General features: G+C 44.2%; 1 protein-coding gene across 1 annotated transcript; it reads right to left on the bottom strand.

Annotated features, from left to right (window-relative positions):
• Positions 1-8412: 8412 nt before the first annotated feature.
• LOC112114232 (rho-related GTP-binding protein RhoB) lies at positions 8413-11042 on the bottom strand. The gene has a single exon (XM_024210840.3). The coding sequence runs from the start codon at positions 10509-10511 to the stop codon at positions 9921-9923; it is 591 nt and encodes a 196-aa protein (XP_024066608.1). The 5' UTR covers positions 10512-11042; the 3' UTR covers positions 8413-9920.
• Between the last annotated feature and the right edge of the window lie 953 nt (positions 11043-11995).

Here is an 11995-nt window from a genome sequence, read left to right as displayed (position 1 = left end):
GATGTTGTATATGTGTGTGGAGCTTTACAAATAAGACATGGTTTAGGAACAGGAATTCTTTCTGGGAAAAACAAACAAAAAAAGTTATATATAAAGTTATTTTTGTTGGCACCCCCTCACCTTGAAATCCAGTTAGTTTAAAAAAGTCTACATTTATCCCTAGGGCCCCCTGACAATGTTTGTGGCTTTACAAGCACATTTTCCTATTGACTTCAAAGGCACATCCATCTTTGTGGATCTGATTGCAGGATCACGGCCAATGGTGCCAGCTCTCATGATTTTATCAGAGACTCACACTATTTGGTGTTTTTCTTAAAGCGCCAGCTCCTGGAGTTGTTTTTTCTGTGTTTGTGCAAGAATCTCAGCTCTCATTTAAAAAAAAAAAATTAAAAAGTCAGTTTCTACCCCTGATAGTTGTGGAGGAAAGCTTGAAAAGGTAAAACCTAAAGGCTCAAAAACCAACAGGCAAATAAAAAGCCTAAAGTTGGTTTGGTTTAAAAATCACGAGTTAAAAACCATCTCCTGAATTTTTAGGGAGCCTGATTCATGTATTTTGAATGACTGAAGTTTGGGGGAGGGGTTTCCACTCTCATAATGATTTAAATTACATTTTTCATGGGTTATTCCATAATTTCACTAATTACTATAGCTCTCGGGGAAAGAAACGACACAGAGGAATGTAAAAATGAACATGTGGCTTCATTTACAAAAGTAGCCACTGTGCCAGGATAGAAAATACACTTCAGGAAACATTTCAAAGGAGCTTGTCAATACACAGAGTTACTGGACATACATCTCAGCTACACAAATATGAGACATTGCAGTGGTTCCAAACAAAACATTACTGTCTGCTATTTCAATCACGCTCTAATTAAAGAATCCTTAACTTTACTTTAAAGGTGACCTGCAAAGGAAAAATATGGACTTGTGCCTTTTTTTTTCTTTTATTATGCTATATAAGAAGACTTAGACATGTTCTTTCAGGTTTTGTCTACACTAACACTTTGTCAGCAAAACTTTTGTCGGTCAGGGGGGTGTTTTTTCACATAAGTTTCACCAACAAAAGCGCCGGTGTGGACAGCGCTATGTCGGCAGGAGACGCTCTCCTGCTGACATAGCTACCACCACTTGTTGGGGGTGGTTTAATTATGCTGGCAGGAGAGCTCACTACTGCCAGCATAGAGTGGCTACACAGGAGACCTTACAGAGGCGCAGCTGCAGTGGTACAGCTGTGCCACTGTAAGGTCTGTAGTGTAGATATAGCCTTAACATGTTTTTTTTTTTTTTTTCCCCATTAGAAATTGAGGTCTTCTTTTCTATGAAGACTCAGTGGATGATATGAGAACTGATTGACAACATCTTACACCTAAGAAATAAAACAGTTAATTGAGAGAAGTTATTTTATTCGGATTATTTAAAACTCTTTGGCCCTGATCCTGCAAACACTTATGCACAAGAATAACTTTACATACATGAGCAGATCGCCCTGAATTTAAGGGGACTATTTGCTTGTGAAAATCTTTGTGGGAAGACAATTAGAGCTGTTAGAGAATTTTTTGACAAAACTGGATTTTTATTTTATTTATTTATTTATTTTAATTCTTTTTTCAAACCCAAAAGCATTTACAAGAAACAGTCGGTCTCAATTAATTTCTCGTCAGAATTTTTTTTAAAAAAAGTTTTGAAATTGCTTAAACATCCCATTGCAACATTGTAAAGGAAAAAAAAATCAATTTTTTCAGCTCAAAATGACTTTTTATTTAGAAATTTAAGCTACTTATAATTTTTTTAAAAAAATTTAAGAGGTGGAAATTGAAATGAAAGATTTGATTGACCCAAACTGAAATATTTTTCAGATTGTTGGTTCATGAAAAATGTTGAGATGTCGCCTTCTTGTCCCAATTTGGAATTGGAACATTTTTCAAAATCTTGAAAATTTTCCTCGGGTAGGAAAACTGTTCCCTACCCAGCTCTAATGACAATTTCTTTAGGAGTCCACTATATACAGCCCAAGAGCAGGGGAAATCTCTGAAGAAGAAATCCTCACTCACCCCACTCCCTCCTAAGGCCATGGAATGGCCATAAAGAGTCCCTGGGGACACCACAGGGATTTCATTTGCTGTTATCTCTAAATGGTTAAACTACTGAATTAACATATTTCCTGCCTACCCTTATTTAAATGAGCTATCCGATTAAACCAATCTGAACATCCCAAAGTACCACCAAAGCTCCAGTTCCACTTTAGGGGAGGGGATGGAATCTTCCCGTGGCTTTTATCTTCCCTCTGCCTACATTAGACTGAATAGCATCTAGCTGTGCTGGTGACACTGAGGATTTCAGATTAATCCTGTTTACAGATAAATGAATATCTACAACTGTAGGATATCTGCATTGACCTCAATGGGACAACCTTGTGCCTGAGGACACAATTTGACCTTTAAACTGCTGTATACCCCAAGCTATAGCTAGCTATTGAAGAAATCTCTGCAGAATTCTCCCTTTTGCTGGGGATGTGATGTGTTTAAGTTCAGCAATTCATGTTTTAATCACTTATATTAAATACTTCAAGAAAAAATATGCACTGAGACTCATTAGTATCTCAATGCTTCAAGGACTACACACACCGTTGCTAAAGTTCAAATTGCAAGCTAACGATCATATATGGCATGTTTTGTTTTGTTTTACCACTTCTTGGGTTTTGGCAGGGTCTCTTCATGGCTCATTGTTATGTGTGTTTTGTCCAAGATCCTGGAATCATCACCAGTAAAATGTGTAGCCGTGGATCTCTCCTTTAGGAGGAATTCAGATACCTAACTCTTTTCCATGTCTTCCTGGTTGATGGGAAAAGCAAAAGAAGATGCATGGTGCTGACAAGTCTCTTAACTATCAGCTTTGAAGAAAGCTGAGAGGCACAGGACTGAAACCATGGGCTTGTCTACACTTGAAATGCTACACTGGCACAGCTGCAGCTGCGTTGCTGTAGCATAGACACTACCTACACCAACAGGAGGGGTTCTCCCCTCAGCGTAGCCCATCCACCTCACCAAGAGGCAGAAGCTAGGTAAATGGAAGAATTCTTTGGTCATCGTAGTGCTGTCTACATCGGGATTAGCTTAGCTTACCTCCATCACTCAGGGATGTGGATTTTTCACAGTGCTGAGCAACATAGCTGGGTCAATCTAACTTTTAAGTGTAGACCAGGCCCATGTAGGGTGACCAGACAGAAAGTGTGAAAAATCGGGAGGGGAGGGGGGGGAGAAATAGGAGCCTATACAAGAAAAAGACGCAAAAATCAGGACTGTCCCTGTAAAATTGGGACATCTGGTCACTCTAGGCCCATGTCTTCCTGCAGCAGCTTGACAGCGTGAAGAGAGATTGGTGCAGATGATACCTGGATGTCAGCTGCCTCTGCTTTGGGCTCCTCAGTGATGAAGACTGTGGTGATTTTAGCAGCAATCTATGCCAATACCCCCTCCAGTGTCAGGGAGAGTCCTGGGGCAAGAAAACCCCTCATGAACAATTATGAAGTGACCTGCACCTAGGGGAAGTTTCTTCCTAACCTCAATCAGTTAGTGGTTTGCTTAAGACCTGAAGAATGAAAATTATTCCCAGCTGATGGTAAGAAAAACCAAGTATGTTTCCAGGGCAGCAGAATGATTCTCATTACTGCTAATTCAAGTTATATATGCAGAAAGAGCATGTGTATGGTAAGGTTCTGGAGGTAGGTGTATTATGCATATATAATACAAAAGGATCTGTATAGTACTACAGGTATTTGTTATAATCTTCTCTAGAGGAAAAAATCCGACATGTTTGGATTGAATGCTATTGGACCAGTACTAAGACCCTCCAGTAAGATGCTGAGTGCCCTCATCTCCCATGGAAGTCCATGAAACATAAGGCCAGATTATGCATTCCTGGAACTGTAGCAAAGAAAAAAGTGCAGGTTTGGACCCCAGTATATATTAAAGAAAAAATAACTGCATGAAAACTTAAAACGAGGAGACAAGCCTTTTCTGCAATTCTGGCTTGTAAACACACACATCCCCCTGCATTGCCCCCACATGCATCCTCAGGGCTTTCAGCTGGTTCCCAGAGCAGGGGCACCAGCATTGTTATGAAAGGGCTGTGAACTGGAAGAAAACTGTGGGTATTATCATGCAAATGAGCCCACCAAGCAACCCACTTTGTTTCCAAATTCTGAATTCCCCCTCCCCCACACTGCCACATCAAGTTTTGAATGAATGAGTAAATGAATAGTATCAAACTATGTAATAAACATTTAACGCTAAATCCAACCCCTCAAAGGTGCTTCACATGGAACCAAGATTTAGCTCAAAAAATAGACACTCAGTCAAGCTTAATATGTATAAAACTATAGCTGGCTAAACATGTGCTGTAAGATCCCAGCTAATATCCAAACCATACTGCTGTACTGTCAGCATTAGACCACTGACAATCCATCAGTCCCTCTGGTTCTAAAATTTCTTACTAATTACACTCCCTTTTTAGCACTAGTTTGATATTCCATTCATGTAAGTGAAGCAGATTTGCCAGTGCTTATTATAGCAAATGGTTACTTGCTTCTGAATTATGTATGAATGATAAACTGCACACACATATATGCACCTCATGAAGTGAACTGCAAAGAAAGAACGATAAAAGAAGGGATGAGGTCTCCTTTTCTAAACAGTCTGCAATCCTCTGGCTGTCACCAGAAAAAGGCATTAGACCTGTTTGCTGCTTTTCACAGGCTGTGGCACATTAGATGTTAATGTGAAAGAAAATTCCTCCTTCTCAACATGAGCTATGATAAACTTGAAAAAAAAAAATCTTATTCCCTTCCTCTTCTGTGTTCTCTACAAGTGTATGTACAGTATTGCTTAAAGTTATGCATTTGGGGGTTGATCCAGGGCCCCACTGAAGTCTATGGAAAAACATCCACTAATTACACTGGACTTTGAATCAAGCCCTTATAGACATATAGATGGTGAGAAAGAGACACACACTGCAGACTAAATCCTGGTCCTGGTAATGTCTGGTATGTCCATACTCACCTACTATAGATATATAGATTCTAACATTCACGTGGTTTAACTTCCTTGAGTGGTGGTCGACTCATGGTAGTAAAGCGAAGGATTACAGAAGTGAGATCTCTTGTGGCTCCTGAGGGAGAAGCATCGCCTCTTTGAGGTGGCCATGTAACCTGCATCTCTACCTAGTAGTCTCTTATGTCTGTGTAAACTTTTTCTCTCCCTGCAAAAATAGCATAAGAATTTTTTCAATGCACAGAAAAGCAAAACAAACTAAATTAAGCTCTTTGGGGGGGCGGGGGCAATAAAAGACATCGGGCCAAATTCTGCTCCCAGTTACACCTATGCAATTCCAGTGCAGTAAATGGGGTTACACCAGGGTAAAAAGTGAAAGAAGAATTTGGGCAAAATATGTAGTTTAATTTCAATGGATAATAATGAACAAATTATTTAAAATACGTTTTTACCCAAACTATTAGTGACTCACCAACTTCTATCTCCCCAAAAGGTCATCTCTATCTTTTGCTTGTGTTGGTGAAAATACATTCTAATAATGGAATATCAAAATAAATACTTTTAAAAATCCTTATTCTTTTAGTGCTGTATCTGCTACCAGGTACGGGGAAGGAGGGAAGGGAAGAGGAAAGTAACAAAACTTCCCCAGGCTACTTCAGGTTCAGTATATCCAAATCACATAAATCTTTGGATTCAAGAGACTTCTAGTTGGAATCTTGGGCCTGAAACTGCACTGGTTACTCAAGCAAACCTCCCACTGACTTCTCAAGTTGAAACCAACAGGAGTTCTGGCTATGTGGAAGATATGATTAGCTTTATACTCTGTTCTCCTTAATCAAGAGTATTAAAGTTAATGAATACGCGCAGTGTACAGCACAAGACAAAGCAAACTAAGGCTCCGATCCTGCAATCTGATCCACACAGCTGGACTCTTAATATGATCTCACTATAGTCTTATTCGTAAGTTAAGAGATGGTATAAGAAGGTGATGCTCAGTTAAAACATTCTTTTTCTTACAGGATTTATTTTTCCCCTTGAGCCAGATACTACAGCCCTTACTCAGACAAAACACAATTGATGTCCAGCATGAATGTACTTGTCTCCTACGCACCTCAGTAGTAAATACTGATACTGAGTTACAGGGGTAGGCAACCTATGGCACGTGTGCCAAAGGCGCACGCAAGCTGATTTTCAGTGGCACTCACACTGCCCAGGTCCTGGCCACCAGTCCAGGGGGCTCTGCATTTTAATTTAATTTTAAATGAATCTTCTTAACACGTTTTAAAAACCTTATTTACTTTACACACAACAATAGTTTAGTTATATATTATAGACTTATAGAAAGAGACCTTCTAAAAACATTAATATATTTTACTGGCACGTGAAATCTTAAATTAAAGTGAATAAATGAAGACTCGGCACACCACTTCTGAAAGGTTGCCAACCCCTGCTGTATTATATAAGGATACAGTAGTTAACTCCTCTGCCTCAGTTTCCCAATGCATAAACTGGAAACATTAATACTTACCTCTCCGGGACACTGGAGATTAGTTTTTTGCACAGCTTGATAAAACTGTAAAGTGCTACTGTAAGTAGCAAGTATCAATATTATTATAATCAGATTAAAGAAAAAGGTCACATGTTGGGTTTACCGACTTTGGCTCAAATTATACAGAGGGTCTCTAGGCTAGAGAAAGGATCTGAGTTTGTAGTTCCTTTTGCAGAAATAGTCTCTGACAATAACCCCTTAAGCACAATGCAGGAGATTTTCAAAAAGGGACTAGTGATTTTTTGGGTATGTCAGGTTTTGAGTGCTCAAATCAACATACTTTAAAAGGGCCTGATTTTCAGAAAGTGATGAGCATTCCTCCATAAAAGTCCCCCCCCCCCTTAGAGTGTCTAAAGTTTGAAACCCAAAAACTGAAGCATCCAAAATCATTAGTTATTTCTGAAAAATCCTGGCCAATTATTTTTGCCTGAATTAAAAATGCCAGTATTTTCCACTGAAAATCATTAGAAGCAATTACATTCACTAAGGACATTTATTGAATGTTTTTTAAAAAAAGTAGTTTAAATGTAATATGAGGTATTTTTCCTGTCTGCCTACTGATTGAATTCCCAATCAGCAGAACAAAGAGCCCAACCCTGCTCCTATTTAAATCAATGGCAAAACGCCCATTGAGTTCCATGGGATGCAGCCTTCTCTGTTGAAACAAAGCAAGCGCTACAAAAGGTGTTGTTTTGACAATTGTCATTACTTTGTTTATAATCCAGAAGGTACTAGGAAATGTTCAGCTTCTGTATACATGAAGGGCCTGATTCTCCAGTCACTTGTTACTCCTGATTTACACTAACTCTGCAGAAGTCAATGGGGTTACACTGGTATAAAACCGGTTTAAGAGGAGAATCATATCAATATAATCTTAATATGAGAAGACCACTCTTTAGGACTCAAAGTTTTTGCTAAAATGACAAGAGGGATTATAATTTTGTGCGTGAATGAGCAAGGCATGTACTGCATTGCATTAGGATGAATCGATATTTTGTACCTACCTAGTTATCACTCAGGAAGGATTCCCCTAAAATAAATGAAATTTGAATATGTTCTATAGTTGCAGGTGTTGTCACCCCACCTAGTGCCATTTTTATTTGAACATCCAACAGTAGAACATAGTACCTGTCAAAGAAAAATCCCAGGTGAACCAAGCCAAGAGGGAAAGAAAATAAAGATGGGCATTACTAGCAAAAAGTTAATTAGGTCCACCCCCTCAACCATACATGAAGATCAGCGACTAAACTTGATGCTTTGAAAAAAAAAAAAAAAAAATAGGGATCTTTACTGGGCTGCTCTGGTGCAAGAGTGTCCCCTCCCTTTTTGGGCTGTAAGCAAGTGAAGCCTGTAGCCCAGATGTGTTATTCAGGAGAGTAGTTCAGCAGTTAAGGGCAACCTATGGAAAACAACATTAGGAGGCAAGTGGGGAGAGTCACTGACCCAGCCCTGCTGCAGGACAAAGGAGTTTTGTGCTTCTGAACTGGTTACTTACTGAGGAAATGAAGATGACATCATCACAGACAAAACAAAAACAAACACTTCATATAGGAACAACACTTCCCTCCCCCAACCCGACCTCAGAGAATTTGGTCTCCCTATTGCAGAAGCTGATGTCTCTGGAAAGCTCCCCCGAAAAGGATACCCAATGTTGCAGAAAATACACTTATTACAGAACTCTGCTTCAAAAGATGTGCAATCCAGAGACCATACATATCAAACCCCACCCATCCCAAATTTTATCTGTGAAGTCAGTCACTATATGCAGATAGTAGCTTCAGCTTTGTTCAGGCAACTCATTGAACCACAAGAAACTTCTCATGAATGTCATCATAGAGTCTTTTAATACTTTACATAAAAAAAAACTGCATACACAGCTTATATAACTTTATGTAAACATCATATAAGTCTCATTGCTTTTGCCATGTCAGTTCATTAAAAAACAAAAACCCTAAACAAACTGTCAGTACCACTGTCAAAAAGGGAAACCAAAATACCTCATAAAGGACAAAAATAGATGGATAGGTTTGTTCTCTGAACCAGAGAAGCACAGGTTTAATGGCTGCCCTGTAAAAATAAATTTTAAATAAACCCAAATACTTTAAACTGCTCTGGGAGGGGAGAGGAAGGAGCCAGTGTTTCCATTCACTTTTCAAAGAAATACAGTGGTTTTATTTCTTATTTGACATTTTTAAAAGAAATCCAAAACAGATGAGGTTACTATGTCAAAAGTGTTCATAATGCTACAGTGTTATATGCATTTGACAAGTGTTAACTTTTTAATTTTAACACCTAGTTGTGCAAAGTAAGTTCTCACTGGAAAATGATATTTTTTAAATTAACCGAAACAACACAATTGCAGAAGACAACTGTAACTGAAGGAGCAGGCACCAAGATAATACATGGCAACACTGGGCTTCTCCCCACCCGTTCCCATCCTGCTGTGACTGCCATCAGGAGACTGATGTCTAGGGTAGATCAATCTTTTCCAGTTCAGCTGGGTGACTTCTACAACTGGAGTCAGTTCAGCTCTTTAAACAGCAGGCTTTAGTCATTCTTGACTGTGTTGGGGAAGGGTGTCTGTTCCTTTCAATGACTGAAATTCAAGCTGGGCTGAGTAGTTTGGCACCCACTCCCCAGTTTACTTTAAATAATAAACACACCTTTCAGTATCCCAGTTCAAACAAAAATAACATTTAGATATATACACACTGGATAACCCACCCTTCCCTGATGCCCCTTTGGATCCAAGTCCTTACAGAACTATGTTACACAGCAGGTACATCGGAGGTCAGCTCAGTCCAGGAAATCTGCCCCATGGGAGGTACTGCAGGAAGTCTGAGAAATGCAGTCCCCACCCCAAAGCACTCAGGGCCTGGGGTAGGAAGAGCGCACATACAGGAAGGAGGAAGTCTCTTCCGAGTGTCTCATGTGCATGGATTCCCTCTCACAAAGGAGACTGTCTCGGTGCAGTAGATACTGGGTTAATAACCCCAGCTGGAGAGAAGGGAGAGGAGCTGGGTCCATTCCCCCCCGCTTAAATCTCAGCAGCAGTGGCTGCGTTTCACAGTCCATGAGCCATTGGTTTGCAGGGGGTGGGAGCAGCCTTGGTCTCTGGACGATGGGCGCCTCCCCCAAGGCTCAGGGCATGCAGGCGCCCTCCCGCACGGCAGCTCTCTGTCCCCCGCACGCTCCCTGGGCTAAGCGCGTGGGTCTCCCCGCTTCACCTCCAGTGCACGGCTCCTAGCAGGGGCAAACCCCCCAGTGCAGCGTCCCCCCGGTCCCGGCGGGCGAGTGACCCCAAGGCAGCCCCACGGCGCGCCCTATAGCACCTTGCAGCAGTTGAGGCAGCCGCTCGGGGCGCCGTAGCGCTTCTGCAGGGCGGCGCGGGTGGCCGTCTCGAAGACCTCGCGGACCCCCTCCTTGGTCTTGGCCGAGCACTCCAGGTAGTCGTAGGCCTGGATGCGGACGGCCATGGCCCGCCCGTCCTCGGTGCGCACGGGCTCCTGCTTCATGCGGGCCAGCTCGTTGCGGACGTGCTCGTCGTTGCGCAGGTCCTTCTTGTTGGCCACCAGGATGATGGGCACGTTGGGGCAGAAGTGCTTGACCTCGGGCACCCACTTCTCCGGGATGTTCTCCAGCGAGTCCGGGCTGTCCACCGAGAAGCACATGAGGATCACGTCGGTGTCCGGGTAGGAGAGCGGCCGCAGGCGGTCGTAGTCCTCCTGGCCGGCCGTGTCCCACAGGGCCAGCTCCACCTGCTTGCTGTCCACCTCGATGTCCGCCACGTAGTTCTCGAAGACGGTGGGCACGTAGACCTCGGGGAACTCGTCCTTGCTGAAGACGATCAGCAGGCAGGTCTTGCCGCACGCCCCGTCCCCCACCACCACCAGCTTCTTGCGGATCGCGGCCATGGCCAGGCTCGCCAAGCTCGCCTTGTGGTGCAGCAGGATGCTGGAGGCGCCTTCTTCGCCGCCCGCCCCCCTTCCTCCGCCTCCCTCTCGCTGTCTACAGGGCACCGTGGCGAGCTGGGATGGGCGAGGCGAGCCGGGGGGTGGGGGGTCTCTCTCGCACCCCGCGAGCTGGGGATGAAGCGGGATCGCTGCACACCCGCTGTCTCCGCCCCGGGCCCCGGGGCTTTGTTACTGCCGCGCTCTCCCCTGCCGGGCTGCGATGAAGGCGGGGGATCGCTGCACCGCCCCGTTCTGCAGGCTGCCGGGCTCGCTCGCTCGCCTCACCGCCTCCCGCAGCCGGGGCTCTCCGTAGGCAGCCCCGCCGTCTCCTCTCTCCGCACGGCTTGCGCCTCTCGCCTGCCCCCGCCGCTGCGGATCCGCCGCGCGCCCGAAGCAGCCTGGGGTGTATTTTGTGGGGCAGGGGCTTGAGCAACGTGGACAGCGAGCGCCCAACGCTTCCACCGCTCTCACTCTGGCTCCACCAGTGCTGGGCGCTGCTATTTAAAGGGGCCGGCTACTTTCTTAATATAGCCGGCCAATAGCAAGGCAAAGAGTGAGGTCATCTTTTGGAAGGCGCTCAGCCATTGGTGGGGAGCTGCAGGCACTGCGGGCGGGGCCGGGCCGGAGTGACTGGCACTCTGCAATGAGGGAGGCGGCTGGCTCGCTGCAAGCGGCTGGAGTGAGGTGCGCTGCTCCTCGGACCTGGGCAGGGACTGCACCGTCCTGAAGGGTGGAGCGGGAGGGCGTTAAAGGGGCCGTCTCTGCTCTTCTCCCCAGGGCCAGGTGCGTCAGTGTTTTTCCCAGAAGGGGTCCCGCTTCCTGGGAGCTGGAGGATTGATTCCCCTTAAACTTTCCTGAATGGCACAGATATTTCCCTGCCTCCCTCCACTGCAGTGTCTCCACATCAGTGTTTCTCAGAGCTTCACAAGCAGCTATGTGCTGTAGATCGCTGGGAACATGGCTCAAGCCAGCTCCTTCCCAGCCCCATCTCCCCTCACTCACCGGCTGCAGTTAGTTATTGATACCAAACGTCACACTTTCCACATGCTAAACACTTACTTACCAGGCTGCAAGGGATGTGGAAGCAGATGAAGATACTTTGAGGGATCCAGGGCCAGCTCTACCATTTTTGCCACCAAAAAAAAAAAAAAAAAAAAAAAAAAACCCACGCCGGGACTGTGCTGCCCCAAGAATGGAGGAATGCAGCCCCTTAGCATGTGCCGCCCCAGTCACGTGCTTCCTCCGCTGATGCCTGGAGCCAGCCCTGGAGGGATCACTGTTCCATCATGCTCCCCACCCCACAACCTGCCTAGGAATAAGTAACCAACTTCATATGCCCAGTTTTGCCTTATTACCCTGTGCAAACATTGACCTGTAATGAAATGATCCATCTGTGACAGAATTGCACATGGTTAATTGATGTGCAGTGCACACAGCTTCCATCA

Source organism: Terrapene carolina, unplaced genomic scaffold (genome assembly GCF_002925995.2).
Source record: "Terrapene carolina triunguis isolate 2854851 unplaced genomic scaffold, T_m_triunguis-2.0 Scaffold42, whole genome shotgun sequence".
In the NCBI taxonomy this organism is placed as follows: domain Eukaryota; kingdom Metazoa; phylum Chordata; order Testudines; family Emydidae; genus Terrapene; species Terrapene triunguis.
This window is presented reverse-complemented; position numbering and strand designations above follow the sequence as displayed.

Bases quoted from the DNA above. Each gene is read 5' to 3' on its own strand.
- LOC112114232 (XM_024210840.3), bottom strand. From the start codon at position 10,511: ATGGCCGCGATCCGCAAGAAGCTGGTGGTGGTGGGGGACGGGGCGTGC.